Raw genomic sequence first — 17,988 nt, forward strand, 5'->3', positions numbered from 1 at the left:
TTTTTAATTAATTAATTAATTAACCAACTAATAAAACTAATGTGAGAGACTTCCTCCTAACATTGTCCTTTTTTAAATGTTGTGTGTGTGTCTGTGTGTGTGTCTGTGTGTGTGTCTGTGTGTATGTACATGCATGCATTTGTCAACCTAGAGAATGTGATATGCAACAATATTTCTGAAGAATAAACATGTTCCAAGATTTACAAAATCAGTTGTCTAATATTCTAAGCTGGGATACTCCCATAATTCAAGGAGTTCAAATGTATTTGGAACATAACCCATTGTAAGCATGGCTTCATAAGTAGTAGTAATATTTCTTATAACTATTTCGCCCTTGGAAAAACTTCTGAAAATATTTTGTTTCTTCCTCGCAAGATGGTTAATCCTTTTTTGATCCATAACTCAATAAAATGGTATAAAAGAATAAAATAGAAAAAAATCCCCCCAAATGGAAAAAGTTTGTAATATTTATTTTCTTGAATTATCTGACACTTAGAAATTTGAATGTAGGAATATCAATAATAATGTAAGAATTTTTAGTTATCTATAAAACTTCCTACTGAAGCATGAATCAACTAACTTTATCTTCTTCAAAGAAAGAAAAGTCAGGATAGTTATATAATCTCTAAAATTACATTGATCTTCTTATAAAAGTTATGGAAAATGTAAGCTCGGTAGCATTTTAATAATGTTCTATTTTCTTTTCTTAACAAATTCTTTTGCAAGGTTCTGATTTCTTAAACTAAATTGTTTGTTAGAACTGGCAATTTAATACTTATTTAAACATTCTCATTCCAATAAAAGTTAGAGTAAAAATAATTTGTTTTCCCTTGGAAATTAAAATTTTCTAATTCTAACTGTCCGAAGCTATATACTTCTGTATATCTTCAACAAATTTAAATTGGTATAGTACTTTACACATATTTCTTCTTTTATAGTTATAATTATCTTTGGTAGATAGGCATTTAGAAATACAGTTAATGAGAACCATGTATTATCATGAACGTTATTTCTGATGTTCTCATGCTACTGCACTGCAAACATGTAGTTGTTTATTTGCCAAATGCTCGAAACAAAGGTCTCATGTAACTGTGACAGAAAAGAAAAGAACGATTTGCGAGAAAATTCACTGCCTCATGAGTTCATTTTCTTCCTGCCTTTTCCCCCACCCAGAGCCGAATCCGTAGAATGTGGAATGACACGGTTCGAAAGCAGTCAGAGTCTTCCTTTATTACTGGAGATATAAACAGTTCAGCATCACTCAATAGAGGTAATTAGAAATAATTTTTCATATGTATTACTTTTCTGATTACTTTAAGAATTAAATGCATTGGTTGATTTGCAACTTCTGAACCTGTTCCACGTGATAGAAATATTGTCAGAACATACAACTTGGTTGAGTGTAGCAATGTGTTCCATTATTCATAAGCCGCTTTAAAAAAAAATCCTGAATTTTCAGGAAGTCTTTTCCAAAAGGAAGTTAGAAAATAAGAAACTTTTTTTTCCTAGTCATCTGCTGCTGCTATAAACTGGAGAGCTGTCAGGCCTCATTGGAAGCTTGAAAATGGGCAATTATGTGGCTATATAGTCTGCTAAGCATCATAGAGTTCCGCATTGTCTTAGGTATAAAGCAATTTCATAGTCTTTCTGGAAGTGAAAGTATACTGTCTAATACATACTTAAGGCAACCTGTGTACTTGGGAAAAAAATCACATCTTAATATCTAAAACACTTACCTGGGTAATATTGGATACTTAAACATTTAGGAGAAAAAATACTTTGGGGTATATTATTACTTTTGTATATGTATGTGTTTGTGGTTCAGTGTTCCCTGGGTGGCATTTAGATTTTTGAAATGAAGAAACGAAGTTCACTTAATCTATTGTTTTGTTTGTGGTCGAGTTATTTTCCTTGATCTTTACTCTCTCTCTCTCTCTCTCTCTCTCTCTCTCTCTCTCTCTCTCTCATTCTTTGTATGTGTGGGGATATGAATAGAATTTATTTCACTGTAGTAAAAATGACTAGATGCAACATTGTGGAGACTAAGAGGCTGCTACAGTCAGCAATGGGAAATTTAGAGTATGGTTTTATCTGGGAAGGAGGCATTTGTATGAATTTATTTTTATGATCAATATGATTATTTCTTGACCCCAAACTAGAATTATTATTTTATTTTAAGCTTATTTCTGTTAGGTTTTTGTTAATATTTTATGCCACTTAGAAGCGAACAGTATAATAATTATGGCTTATGATTTGGAAAGATTCAGATGCTAGTACTCTCAATTATTTGTACTCAAGTAAGTTACATCTTATTTGTATAAAGAACTTAGGACAGGAAGTGTCAAAATTCAATTTGGTGCTGGGATCCATATTTTAAAACTAGTCATGATTTTAAATTATGTACATCACTTTTGCTGGATTAGTAAGCATAGTAAGTGAGAATATACCTCCAAATATGAAGAAAATATATTAAAACAGCTACTCCTAGTATTTTGTTTCATTATTAGTTTGTCTTTATTGGCTAGAATATACTCATCCAGACAACATATCTCACGTACTCTTATCTTTTTCAATTTAGTTTTAATATTTAGTTTGGGAAAATTTCTTTTAACATGAGTATTCTAACTTTTTGACATTACTTTTAAATCATAAAGAATAAATTACTTACAAACACTTCCAAAACCTAGGATCAATTTGCTAACATATGACTAATTTTCTGTATTCTTTAAATATTTCCATATGAAAATTTACTCTGTGTTCCAAGAAAGGGAATTGTCCTTACCAATAGGATTTATTGACAGAAGTATCTTGCATTTAATGATCTCGGCAGCCATAGAATAATTGTTGATTACACAAAGACTGAGGTAATATGATTTTAATAATGAAGTATCTATTATAAGGATAAATAAAATATGTAAAATTATTATTTTGTTTAACACTGTTATCTAAATTTATGTAAGGTAGTAAGGCATGTAAGTTCTGTAAAAACTGCCATAAATGGACAATATGGGTTTAAGGTTAATCACTATATAACACTGCTATTTAGTTTCTTTCTTTTTAATTTATTCTCAAGAATGTAATTAACTTGGAATATAGTGATGTGAATAACTAGATTAATTTGAAATATATTAAAGGAAAATATTATTTTATATTGACTGGTCATATATTTAAGTCTGTTTATCAAAATCTCTAGTTTTAAAATATATTTCTTACAGCTGTTAAAAGAAGGGTATACATTTTCTTGTGACATCAAATAAGTTACCTTACTGATGACTTTGTGTAGAGAATTAAATTGAACTTATAATTTAAAAGGTGCTCAGGTACTGATCATTTCATCAAGATATATATTCTTCCTTTCACTTAGTGACTTTATTGGTGCTAGGAGTCATAGTGATCTTCTTCATTTCCTATATTAATTTCTTAGTCCCCCTCAAGCCAAAAACTCCTAATTTTATTCTAATCTTATTTTTTTATCTTAGATGAGTAGACCACTTGAAATTTTATTTCTTCATATTATATATCTGAAGATAGTCTTTAACCTCCTTCTTTAATCTTGTCTTATTTCCCAGGGTCCTATCTTCCCTGCATTCAGGCGTGTGTATCATATTTAGGTAGGTGACATCCAAGATTCATCTTTTCAGATAAACACTTCAGTCACCTCAGCAACATAATTATTCACTTCTGTTTATTCAAAATATTATATTCTCTATTAGTAAAATAAAAATCTTAGAGACTACATCTTTACATCTTCATATATTCTAACTTCCCATTTATTTAGTTTTTTACAGATAGTGTTTTTTTTTTAATTTAGATTCCATTTTCCTTTGTAAGTTAGATGTATTAAATCTCTTATTTTTGTCTTTAAGATAGTTCTGACCCTTGAAAACTACAAGCTGTTGTCCAAAAATCAGTCCTATTTTTAATTTAGGTTTTCTTTCTTGTTCATTCCACTTGTCAATTCATCAAAAGAGTTCTATTTAAAAATTTCATATGTCTTATCATTGTTATTACAAACGATAATAAATCATTATCATCTTTAAGATCCACTAAAAAAAAAAAAAAGAATACATCATGCAGTGTAGAAGTACTTCTTGATGGTATTTCTTTTTAAAAACCATCTCAAATATTCTGCTCTTGAATCAGCTTGTTGCATCATAAGTGTGAGATTACCTTTCTAGATTTTCCAAGGTGATAAATTTGATTACTATTGGGATTTTACTCCTTGGAATCATGTGAAACCTTGGAAAATTTGTTGATATAATAATTTTCAATAAGTATATTAATTCTTTTATATTCTCTTTAGAAGTTTGTTGTTTAGTCACTTCATCTGTTTAAAATCTTCCATTAAAACTGTACTTTAAATATCTGTAAATATGAAGGTGTTTCTTGAAATGTTTTCTATACATTTTCAAATATTTTTCTTGAGCTGACTTGTTTGGCACAACGTTACACACTTAGACAAATTCAGAAATCCTTGAGGCCTATACCCCAGCATTACTTCAAGTTAACTTCGTCAATGTTATTATATACACAAGTAAAAGGAGCTTTAGAAGAGCTCTAAGGTGATGGTTGATTATAGAGAATTTCATCAAAGATTAACTCTAAGCCAAACTCAAGTTTTCACAAACTCATGGGACCTCAGGATGTTTTATTCATTGGTTCATTTAAATATTTACCATTCTGCTCATATCTTGAAGGGTTATTCAGCACTCAATTCCCAGTCTCCTCCCAGCACTGCTGGAAATCTAATTCAAATCTCTAGTAGGTCCAACCTTCTGGTAACAGTGAAATGACTTGTAGCTAGAGTAGTTTTTTCCACTACTCTACAAATCACACACACTCATATATATATATATATATATATATATATATATATATATGAGACGGAGTCTTGGACTGTCGTCCAGGCTGGAGTGCAGTGGCACGATCTCAGCTCACTGCCACCTCCACCTCATGGGTTCAAGCAATTCTCCTACCTCAGCCTCATGAATAGCTGGAATTACAGATGAGCACCACCACACCTGGCTAATTTTTATCTTTTTAGTAGATGTGGCGTTCACAATGTTAGCCAGGTTGGTATTGAACTCCTGACCCCATGGTCTGCCTGCCTTAGCCTCCCAATGTGCTTAGATTACAAGTGTGAGCCACCATGCTCAGCTATTTTTATTTTTTTGAGACAGGGTCTCCCACTGTCACCCAGTTTGGAGTGCAATGGCATGATCATAGCTCACTGCAGCCTCGAACTCCTGGGTTCAAGTAATCATCGTGCTTCACCCTCCTGAGTAGCTAGGACTACAGGCTCCCACACCATTTTTTCAAACTTTTTGTGGTTGTGGGGTTTCACTCTGTTGCCCAGGCTGGTCTTGAACTCCTGGCTTCAAGAGATCCTTCTACCTCAATCTCTCATAGTTCAGGGATTACAAACAAGTGGCTACTGTACTCAGCGTTTAACTATTTAGATTAAACAATACCTCTAAAACTTTAGTTTGATCCGAAAATGAATTGTTTACTGAGAAATTTCCTCTGGCAATAGCATGAATTGTTAAATATTTCTACTCTTTTTGTGGCTCTATGTAGAAATTAGGATATTTTCTGAAATTAGATTTATCTCATCATAAATAATATATTTATTAGGCTTTATCTTATCATAAATATTATACTTATTGGCTTTATCTGATCATAAATATTATATTTCCCATTTTCTTTTTATTTAATTAGTAGGATTGAGGTCAGAAACTTCTATTTGAAAATCAAGTTTTGCTAAGTAGCTCTTAGCAGGAAGGATCTTTTAATCACATAAGAGTGCCCCATTCCCACCCCAGCCATGAAAATTTGAATTTTCCCAAAATTAGAACAAAGGGCATTTGTTTTTCTTCTGGAACAATTGCTTGGCTAGTATCATGAGTTTTTATTTTTCCCCAATCTCCTCTCCTTCATCTTGTCAACCGCTCAGACAAGTTAATATGATTTAGATTTTTATGCATAGAGATCTGACTAGTAAGGATATATTTATTTAAGCCAAATTTAGTTGTTATATATATAGGAAGACTGATCGGTAGATGTGTAGCACTTATTTATTACTGCTGATGGATTCTTTTTTCAGAGTTCAGATCTTTGTTAATCTGCAAAAGCATTCTCAGTAAATATATGTAATTAGTAAAACTGTGATTGCCTATGACAATACATTTGTTTTTATAGACTTTTAAGGGTAAATTCTGGATCATAGCTAGTGGCAATACTACCTACTGAAAGGTGACCCCGTCTTTTAGGAGTATGGTTGCTACAGAGGGGAAAGATATTGCTATCAAATAGACATTTGCAAATAGTTGACCTACTCACTTTAGTTTTGCAAAATAATTCTAAGAATGAACACCTGAGTTTTAATCCAGAGACTTCTGGCAAATTGCTTAACATCTCAGGGTCTATGCAGTGGGTAAATAAACAGTACTCACTTCAGAAGGTCCTTGAGAGGAGTAAATGAATATATTAATGTGTAAATTGCTTACAACAGTGCCTGGAACATAAATATTATTATTGTTTTATTCAGAAGTTCACTTATACTTTCTAATAAATCAAAACTTGTCCTTGCTAGTGTTCTCAAGTAATCAGATATTAAAATTCATCATTCCCTGCTGAAGTTTTGTTTTCATTTTTTATTTTGCAGACATAGATGGGAAGAATGAGGTGATTACTTAAATGCCAAGTAAAAGAAATAATAATAGATTTTGCTACCCTGGAGGCTAACAAAAAGAATAAAATAATAAAACTGAATTGTCATTGCTAAATTAGAAATTAAATGCACATTGTATCTGCCTAATTGTATTTCCCACTTTTGATTTACAATCAGGTTTTAGCATCAAAAAAATAAAGGTAATAGATTTATTCTCCCTACCTTAGATAATGGCATAAGCAAACACCGCCTTCGCTTTTCTTTTAAGCCCTGTCCTCTCCCTCCAGAAGTTTAGAGAACACTAGTCCAACTCAGACAGCGCTGCTAAATAACCAGTTACGTAGTGAAGCAGGGATGTGTCTCAGATCTGTTTTTAACTAATGCTTTCTCAGAGCCTGTATTGTCTTTCCCAGGAGATTGGTCACCGAGGCAGAAGAAACCTCAAAATAAATCACCTGCCATCCCATTACTATTCAGGCTTCTAAACATATTTTGCTTTTATGTTTTTAAAGAAAAGTGAAAATGAAAAAAATCTGAGTGGTATTTTACTGCGATTAATGATTTATGTAAATTAAAGCTACTAGAGCAAAACACTCATATTCATTCACTATAGTTTATTAACATCAATAAATATAATTTGGCTTATATGCATAAAATATGCCATATTGCCCCAAAGCCTTGCTGTTCTGAAGGATTATAAAATCATTGGTTGTAAATATTAAGCAGCTCCTAATATAATCTGACATCTACTTATGAAATTTGCAAAGACAGTTAATAATGTACCTATGGTACTTGCATAGCTAACAAATCAGAGTAACCTATATAACAAACTATTTTTATTTTGAACAAGCATTATGCTGATATGAATGCAAATATGAGTATTCTATGACATAGGTAAATTTTTCTTCTGAGAATTTTACCATTATATTTATGTCCAGTATGTCTATAAGTTTGTTCTTTATGTTCTGTGTAAATGAGACAATAGTGTTTATATATATATATATATATATATATATATATATATATATGTTTATTTATTTCCTTTGTACATGTTATCAGTAGAGACAATCAGAAAGGGAACAATAAAATAAAGAAGGCTATGTTAGGAAAATCAATTTAATAACAAAAAGGCAAAATAGGCACAGATTTTTAAAGTGAGTCAAATAGATAATTAAACAAGGCTGTATTATATCCAGGTTTTTAACTTAAGGAAGCCAAATAACTTTCAGTTCACTCTATTCAAGTCGCAAAATGAAATATGTGAAATATTGATGTCCAGTCAATCTGGGGCAAAGGTTCTTGGCTATAAATTGCTGGCAGGATCTGAAAAAGAAAAGTATTTGTAACGCTTACTCAGCAAATCCTTCTTATGCATTACTTTTAGCTTTGTCTCTGGTATACCTCCTCCAAGTAATCCAGTCTCTCACAGCTAACTAAACAATAATAAACAGTTCTTATTTACTATTATTATTAACCTAAAGCTCTCAAAGATCCTTTTAAAAAGAGGGTTTTTAAAAAAATATATTTAATTTCCTCATTTTTATTGGTTTATTATCATATTACCTTACATATTATGAGCAGTATTTCTTACTTCTCTTATGAATCAACCAAGCTGCAATGAGCTACCTCGGGAAATTCTAAACATAAGTGCTTAGAGTGTTTCCACTTAGCTCTAAAATATTACTATTTGCTTTATGTAAGTTACTGAGGATGCAATTTTTAAAAATTCCTTTTTTTTTAGAGCTAAGTATGAAGATTTCAACTTAAGAGTTGCTGGTGTTCTTTCTCTGATGGAACACAGTATGCCCCTTATAGTTGTTAATAAATTTGCTGTTTCTCCTTTAGTCTGTATGTAGTCATACATATTGTACTCTGTTCATTATTCATTATCCATTTTCTTTATATTCATGAAGACACTGGGTTTCTTGGTAGTTAAAGTAACTTTTCCAAGATCACATGACTTCTTAGGGCATCATCTAGATTCCAAACAAGGTCTCTCTGACCACAAAGACCTACACAGGATAACAAAAACATTCGTTCTTTTCATCTAATGCCAATTTTTCATGAAGTTGAAGGTTGGAATATAGATATAGTCTTTTGAAGGAAGTATTTCAAAGTGACCTTTATTTTTATCACCTAATATGGAAAATAGATATTCTTAACAGTGCAATTCAGTTATTCACATCTTTATTTCTTAAATTCCTTCATGTATTATTTATTTGCTTCCATTTTATTTTGTTCTAAGCACAGTATTTTAGAGTGGATTTATCCTACCCATGTAGGGGAAAAAAAGCACGAAAAACACTGAATATATGAGGATATAGATTTTAAAACCACATAATACTTTTACAAAATTATTTGATACAGAATACGTTAAATTATTATTTGTTATTGCCCAGTTGCAGGGCTTAGATTGTCAGAAGAATTTCATTGTCATTCTTCTTTTCTTTCATGGAAGCTTTCAAATTATTTTATTTGTAGACTCTTTTTTATTTTAATTCAAAAATTTTGTATTTCAGTACAAAGATGAACTTTTGGTAAGGGCAAAGATTATATTAGAAAAACAGGTAAATACCTTTTCGCTATAATCATGTAGTAATAGAAAAGATATAACTGTTCCCGGATCTTTGTACTCCTGAATTTGATACATTTTGAAGCTGTGTCCTCTTCTGTCAGGATAATACATTAATGCCTGGAATAAGTAGAATATCTATTGAAATTGAAATTTCCTAAATAATGTTATAAATTAAACTTTTTATTATTTTATTGCTAATTCTAATTTTAACAAAAACTATGATATGCTTTATAATTCAAAATTTTAAAACAAACAACATGAACCGTGTCTTTCATCTGGAAAAATGTTCCTGCTAATACTATAAACATAAAGGTTATGATGATATAAATACCATATGTAATATTCAAAGTTAATTATAACAGAGTCATCATTCATTTAAATTACTTTTCTAAGAAATAGGCTGTATGAATTTTTGTCTGATATTTTCAGGTAAATGGGAGTTAATTCAGTTACACAAAAAATTAAAACGTGAAAGGAGGTTATATTTTTAGCAAAGAGAAAAAGGCCTCTTTGGAAAAGAAGTACTTAAACTGTAATGACCAATAATTGGGTAGTATTCGATTAAATTAGCTCCTGTTGAATTGCATACGAAGGCTTGAATTTTATATAGCTCAGCTTTATATTGCATACCATTTAAAAGTTTGTTTATATGATAGCTTCTTCTATGATTTTCATAATAAGCTTTCTCCATAACTTGTCATAATAAGGAATATGGCCACTTCAGAATGTAAGACAAGTTAACCACCACAGTCATAGAAGATAATTTACAACCCTGGAAAATCATTGGAGAATTAAGAAAGATTTGAGAGGATATATAGATTGAAAGAAGATAGTCATTCTTGATTTAGAAAAATGAAACAATGTGTTTTCTGAATTGGCCTCTGTCTAAATAGAGCAGAGCTGATTATGATCGTAGTATAAAATAAGCCATCTGCAACATTATCAAGAATCTCTTTATTCATGGATACCTTATTTGAATTCATGTCTATTTTGTTCAGAAACACTGTTTTCAAATATAGGTTCCAATTTAAAAGCTCAAATTTTAGTCACGACAGACCTTCTGCATGTAAGATTATATAATATGGGCAATGCTAAAAATACACGAATAATGAGCAGTGAGTTATACTAAATGTCATACTTTTTTCACTTTGGTAAATTATTTTATCTTTATTAATAATACTTTCATTTGTTCTGTATTTTGTTTTATTTCAGCACAAATTCACAAGCAGTGTGTGACTAAAAAATAAATATAGCTATAGGATTGACTACATATCATTAGCACTATCAAGAAATAATCTGATTTAGAGGAAATGAATTGAGTTGCTACCGTGTGAATTACAAAGATAAATATTTTTTCCTAAATGCCTTTGATTTACTAAAAAGAACTGTCGTTTACTGCTATTTTGCCTGTGGTTAATCAAAATTGACCCAGTATTTTCAGACTCAGTATTCTTTGAGTACTAGACAAAAGAATTCAAAATGTCCAAGTTAAAAGAACACAGATATACAAGATTTTGACTACAAAGGATGAGCTTTAGAGATTGATAAATGACTAATATGAGTCCTTCACTTCTGCAAACCAACCACTTTTTCAATTGTGAAGCAGATTCACCAACAATTCTGAAATTAAATCCTACCACTGTTGGCTTAAGCAGTTGAAAAACCTAAAATCTTTGAAGAGCTTTGCTTTCTAGTTAATTATATGTATAACGTCATTGAATATCTAATGATGACAGTTTTCTCATCTGCAATATGATAAGTGTTGTATTGAATAATGTGGAAAAATATTAAATATAAAAAATACCTTGAAACCTTAAAAATTATCATTCAGATTTTAGATTAAAGAAGGAGTTTTTAAAAACCAAATAATAATGATTACAATCTATAAGCAAAGGCAGATAAAGTTCTTGTCTCAAATTGAAACAGTACTCATAACCCATAAGCCATTGGGAGAAAGTGTAAACCACATGTATAAAAAACAAAATGCTAGTGCCCATGTTATATAAAGAATGTCTACAAATTAATAAATGAAATTCAATCACCCAATATAAATGTGAGCAAATGCTAAGAATAGGCAACTCACAATAAACATCTGTAAAATTACCCACCTCTCTAGTAATAAGAAATGCAGAGTGATATGAAATACTATTTCACAGTGATATGAAATACTATTTCATACTCTATCTGATTGGCAAAAATGCTGATCTGACAATACTAAATCCTAGAAAGAATCTGAGAGAATAAGTGCACTGTTCATGGGAATGTGAATTGTACAAACATATTTGACAGCATTTTGGCAATGCATTATTTCAATAAATTGAAAATGTGCACACGATATAACCCAGCAATTTGACTTCGAAGCATTTATTGTAGAAAAACACATGTGTCTGGACAAGGAGACACGTATGTAGCTAATTAATACAAAATAAAAGTAATCAAAGAGGTAACTTCTAGGGTTCCCAACTCTGAAGCTTCAGATTTGTATGTTAAAACAGAGGCAATACCTCTGAATTCAGACTGTTTCACTTCATATTGAACTAACAATAACTTAATCTGTACTTTAGAGAAAACGTGTCATTTAAATCCATATTAATGAATTCCCAGTGAATGAATTAGCTATTAAAAGAAGCTGAAGTGTCTCCAAACGATTTGAATGAAATTTAATAGGCAGGTTGATTAAAATTTAATAGCAAACTTGTTGGCTATTAAAAGTGCACAGTGTGATAAATCAAGATGTCAGCTCTTCAATTTATGACTTTAGAAAAAAAATGATGATAGCATTCTTGGCATTCAATAAAATATTTCTTTTTTGGCACTTTGTAATTTCATTGTTTGAATTAAAACATTATAAGCTAAAATTATGGTTTCTGTGGTTTTGAAACTTACATAACTTTAAAGGTGTCATGTAGATTCTATTCATAGTTTTTTTTTTAATAAGTCACTTGGCATTGATTTATATAGCTGTCCCTAGAGAGTCGAACTAATTATTTCCACTTTCTGTAGATTGTTTGTGTGTGTTGATATTATTTTGCTATACTGAAAAGCAAAAAATAGGAAACAAAATACTTAAAATAGACAATGCCTATTTACTGTAATTCTGGAAGCCTCTTTTGTCTATTTACTTTCTTTTTTATTCATTTATTTTATATAATTTAATTCAAGAATATTAAAACAAAATAATTAAATATTATCAAAAAAACATATGGAAAGATTAATGAACTACAAGGCTCCTAATAAAATTATGTTGAAACATTTTCTGAGGAAGAGGATCCTAACAATTTTTTGAAAATCGGCTTTAAATATGTTTAAATAAAACTACCAGAGGTCATGGGTGACCTTGAGTAAATTATAAATATTTTGGCCTGTGATTCTTTATGTATTAAATAATGGTGGTAGATTAGATGATGTTAAAAATCTTATTCAGTTATGACCTTATTCTAAGTTACAACCTTTATCCATAATGCAATCTTACAGTCACTTAGGTAATATAAATGTACTATATATTTGGAGTACTTCAAATTTATTTTTCCAGTTTTCTTGTTTATATTATATTTTACTTGCTAAGGAAAGAAACCTCTTATTCCTTTATACCAGTTTTCTTAATTATTTTAAAGGAAATAAAATCTGTTGGAATCTTTCATCAGAGGAAGCATAGACATGTGAATATGCACAATTTAGCATATAAACATATACCTAAATCATTTCACATGTGATTTTGAGGATTTCCAAACTTCATAGATACCATTTCCCTGTGAAAGCACCCTTGCTTTATACTGAAGTTAGTTTTCTAATGCCATAGAAAATACAACCATTAGAAAGACGGTTTTTACCTGTAGAAAAATTGAGTCTTCACTGTGGGCCAAAATTAAGGTCTGAGGACAAAAATAGAGAGACATCACTCAGTAGTCACTCTGCTTTATGCAAAACTCTGATTTATATACATTAATGTATATATTGCAAATGAATTCATAAGAAATGTTATGTCAAAACAAAGGAGAGAGAAACATGAAGGACTGGATTGGAGCATATTCATGAAAAAAGAACCAGCGGAGTAAAACTATTTTATTAGGATCAAGCAAACAGAACACTTGTCATCTTAAATATTTATAAATACAAGAATTTGAAAATTGAGGCATATGGCTACGTGACTATTGATGAATGGTTGATGAATGGTTGGATTCCATTGATTTCTTAGATCACCAAGGTTTTGAATGCTAAAACATTGGTCATTCAATATGATCAAACAAGCATGTAAATACTTTTTTTTTTTTTTTTTTTTTTTTAATGAAGTCTGAGGGCAGAGTAGAGTGGCAATTCAAGTTATTTTAAGATTTTTTCAGTATACTTTCTTTAGCTTGCTGTCAAGAAGAAGCGTTGTTTGAATTATGTTTCTAAATGATAGATTCAAGTGAGCTCCAACTGTCATCCTTTTTCAGATCTGTTTCTTACTTTACAGTTTCAAAGCACACCATTCAGCCTTAGATTTCCAGTCCTCAGTTACATATATTACACTGAACCAGCCCAGGCATTGCTGTCATTCAGGGTCTCCCAATGTCAAAACACCTGTTCTATTTTCATAAGGAAAGAAACATCACAGTTTTGTGTTAAAACTATACATTTGAAAATAGTATGACTCATTATTGCATTCGAAATTCACTCATTCACAATTTTTATATCAATCTAGATCTTCAGGTATAAATAAAAGAAAAAAGAAAAGAACCTTTCTTAAAACGACTATGGTTTTAACTGAATTTTTTTTTCAATGGCTTTAGGATATGACTTTCTTCCAAATATGTGTTAAAGAAACTTCCCCAAGTTTTTCAATATGGAATACAAAAATCATTTTTGTTTTGCGTCTTACTTTTATTAGAAATAAAAATTTTGTGCTTGGCATTCTACTGACAACCATGTTAATGATTCATATATATTGTTTTTCTTATTTATTTATTAGTTTATTGAGAAAGGGTCTTTCTCTGTCTCCCAGGCTAGAGTGCAGTGGCATGATCTCGGCTAACTGCAACCTCTGCCTCCCAAGTTCAGGCGAACCTCCTGCCTCAGCCTCCTGAGTAGCTGGTACTACAGGCACACACTGCCACACTTGACTAATTTTTTTGTGCTTTTAGTAGAGACAGGATTTCACCATGTTGGCCAGGCTGATATCAAACTCCTGACCTCAAGTAATTCCCCCACCTCAGCCTACCAAAGTGCTGGGATTACAGGCGTGAGACACCATGCACGACTTGATACATATATATTGTAATTCAATCTTAACTCATTTTGCATGGCTTTATTAGAGGGCTAATTCTTGTTTCTGACAGCAAATAAACAAGTATGACTAGACCATAGCTAGGAGTTTGTGAGTTAAATAATTAAGGAACTATTGTTTCCACATAGCCATTTTATTTTTATAGTCAATTTGAGCTTTTTATTTTGAGTCATGGCAGATAGTGAGCTGATTTTTGTTTTGTTTTGTTTTCTGTTGTTCTGCAGTTAGTATTCAGGTAGCGTTTTGTATTTCCAAATAATATATGATTGTTTATTTCTGCTTTTAAAATTTAGATAGTAGAGTACCTGGTACAGGATTAGAAGAAAATAAATCACATTAGGACATGGACAATTGACACACTTAAAAATTTTTACTAAAATTATAAGACTACTCACAATGGATAAAATAACTTTGATTTAGTTTTATATTTTCAAGATGCCATCGTTTTTTAAGTTTTTTAATTAATTAAACAAATATTTTTTGAGTTATAGGAACTATCTAGATGCTTGGCATAGAGCAGTAAAACCCCCTGTGTATTCATTTTTCCTGGTGCCTCCATTTCAGTAAAAATTAGCACATGAACATTCTTTTCACATATGTAATATCGTAACTATCTCCTCCACTCTAAACCCCAAAATTCACCATAGTATTTATGTCTTCAAACTGACTAACCAATAAGCCCAACTCTTCAGCTAAAAAACAGTGACAGATGGTCTGTAAACACTGAACTTCTTGCAAGAGTTCAACAATTTCACAGCTATTAGAAGGGAAATTTACAAATCAGAAGCTGATTGGAAAGAAGAGGAAGAGACAGGATAGACAGAATCCTGAAAGATAGTGTTAGAAGTAAAAGTGACCTAAATCAACTGGGGAGACAGCCAAAAGCAAACAGAATAGACTTCAGCAGAGATAAGAAAATGCAGTGCAGCTACAAAGAAAAGACAAAAGTAATTTTGCACATAAAGGTGAAGACAGCTTTGCCCAAGTTTTTAGCTAAAAGATCTAGGCATTGGGAGCAAGCTGGGTTTGACATATTGGGTTGCTACCATTCAGAAGTATAATTGAAATGCCTATTTTGTGAATGTGGACTGTAGGAACTATGTGATAGTACCTTCTGAAAAACTGTGCTTGTTTGGAATAGGGATAGGAAGAATGTCCTCTTGAAGCCACTCCAAGCCCTGAATAGTCATGAAAAACTATTGAATTATTACATTAAATGAATCAAATGAGAGATAATTGTTTTATTACTCAGACGTATCCCTTACTCTCTCATACTAACAAACCCACAGAGCTTGTGTGTCTTTATACACTTTGCAAAACATTAATCATCAAATTCCATTCCTTTCTTTTTTGTTGCTATTGCTGAAGACCTCATATGAATTATGACTCCATTTGTAGATCTAAAGTTAGTTTCAGAAGCAATAATTACATTGATTTCAAATGGTGCATGAAGCATGAAAGTGAATGCTAGATAGTAAAGAAGCCAGTGATTTTTGAATAGTGATTCTTCTGTCAGGAAAAGGTCCTTAATAACCAGGATAAAGAGGAACATACAGTTTCCTTACGAGTTTCATGTTATGTTTTATAAGTGTTTATATGGTTTCAGTGTAAACAGCAGATAGATCTCCAATGATGACTGCATGACACTCATTATGATACAGATCAATAACTGATTCTGTATTGCATTGAGATGTGAAGAAGCGTCCTATCAAAGCCACATGACTGAGACTGAATATTGTTCCATATAGCCACCATTGTGTCATAACACTTTGCTATATAGTATTTCTGCCATTGTTGCTGTATTTTCCAGCTTTGCAGAAATGACAGAAAAATAAAATGAACTTTAGAACTGTCTTCTCAGATTAATAATTTCACTGATCAAAGTACTTTTAAAATACATTCAAAATGAGAAAACACTTAGAAAAACTGAAAGGGAAATATATGCCAAGCTAGATAGAACCATGTCGATTATTTATAAAATCTTTGATAGTTTCATTAGAATTCCATTATGAAACTCCTCTTTTTTGTGTGATTAATCCTTTTTTGTTCTGGTATTCTTGGCTTTTTAATAAACTGAGGGATAAACACAGAAACCAACAAGTTGAGTAATCTGCTTCTTGCTTGCATTTGATTCTTCCCAATTCAATTGTCCCTTATTCAAAAGTGCATTTTTCATTTTTTCGAAATTATCTTTTTTAGATAAACATAGAAAAAAATATATATGCATTTAAGACAAAGAAACATTTTACTTTTGAAACTGTATGAAGAAAGGAAGAAGAATGGTAGGCAATCTCCTCACCTTATTGTTTGTTTTCCAATTAGTTCAAATTAGATCATGTGTAGCAATGAAGGGAAATATGGAGAGATGAAGCTGTAAGCCTTAGCCATAGATACCTCACCCCCTTCTTTTTTTAATCTTTGAGCGGGTATAAAGAATTTGGGCCACTATATATAAGATTTGTATGCTAGTTTATTTTAACTTATACCTTTCATTTTCTATTTAAATGCTATTTAGAGTAATTTTAGAAACTATTTGTATTAGGACAGTAATTTTACTTTATTACTTGAAAAAGATCTAGAATAAATATGAGATGAGAAGTATAATTTACAGATAATTTGTTTTAATATGATTAATCTTAACATCAACAATATAAATGTTTAAGATGTACTATTTTTTATTTTTTGTCTGAAAGGCACTATGATAAACTTTTTTTCTCGTAAAATATCGTATATGATTAATTCATTAATGGAAAATAATACTCTTATAGACCCAGTACATAATAGATTGAAAATCTGCCATTGTGCTATGTAAGAACATTCAGATGTATATGTTGCGTATCTTCAGAAAGCCATTATTGAACACTTAGAAAGGGGAAAATTCTGTGACAATTATATGCTCATTCTTGCAGGAAATACAGGATGCAAACACATGAAGTATTTCCTGAATGAACTGATGCCTTCCAACTCTAGGGATCTGACAAGTGATAATGTCCTTTCCATCAAGAGGTGTTCGTTTTTTCAGTGTCAAGGTTAAGACATTCATGGTTAACTGATAATTTACTCTGACAAAGAGTTGTAATTTAGAAAAGATTAAAAACACCATCACCCAGTCTTTCCTTCTCATTTTTAGCACTTTTTATGAGTTGCATTTTTTTGTTTCATTAATTCAATATAGATTGCTAAAGTGCTGGGATTACAGGTGTGAGCCACTGTGCCCAGCCTAGATTGCTTTTTATTTTGAGATAACTGTTGATTCACATGCTGTTGTAGGAGATAATACCCAGAGACATATCATTTATCCAGTTTCCCTCACATCTTGTGAAACTAAACTGAAACACCAGAATATGAATACTGATAGAATCTACCACTCTTTCAAATTTCTTTAGTTTAACCTGTAGTTAATTGTATTTGTATGTATGTGTTTAGTTCTGTGCAATTTTACCTACAAAGTAAGTGTGTGTTTAAGCCATCGTAGTG

At 31.1% G+C, this 17,988-nt stretch overlaps 1 protein-coding gene across 32 annotated transcripts in view; it reads left to right on the plus strand.

Moving 5' to 3' along the window:
- Positions 1-17,988, plus strand: part of ADGRL3 (adhesion G protein-coupled receptor L3) — an 846,433-nt gene that overhangs the window by 817,912 nt on the left and 10,533 nt on the right. For 31 of the 32 annotated variants that reach the window (XR_012516839.1, XM_074396184.1, XM_074396178.1 and 28 more), the window contains one exon: positions 1,174-1,270. Coding sequence is in view for 31 of the 32 variants with exons in the window: in XM_074396184.1 (XP_074252285.1) it covers positions 1,174-1,270 (97 nt within the window). In the remaining variant the exon portion in view is untranslated. Of the gene's footprint in view, positions 1-1,173; positions 1,271-3,569; positions 4,829-17,988 lie in introns of those variants that run through there. The other variant, XM_074396206.1, reaches the window with a different exon arrangement.

This window comes from Saimiri boliviensis, chromosome 3, assembly GCF_048565385.1.
Source record: "Saimiri boliviensis isolate mSaiBol1 chromosome 3, mSaiBol1.pri, whole genome shotgun sequence".
In the NCBI taxonomy this organism is placed as follows: Eukaryota; Metazoa; Chordata; class Mammalia; order Primates; family Cebidae; genus Saimiri; species Saimiri boliviensis.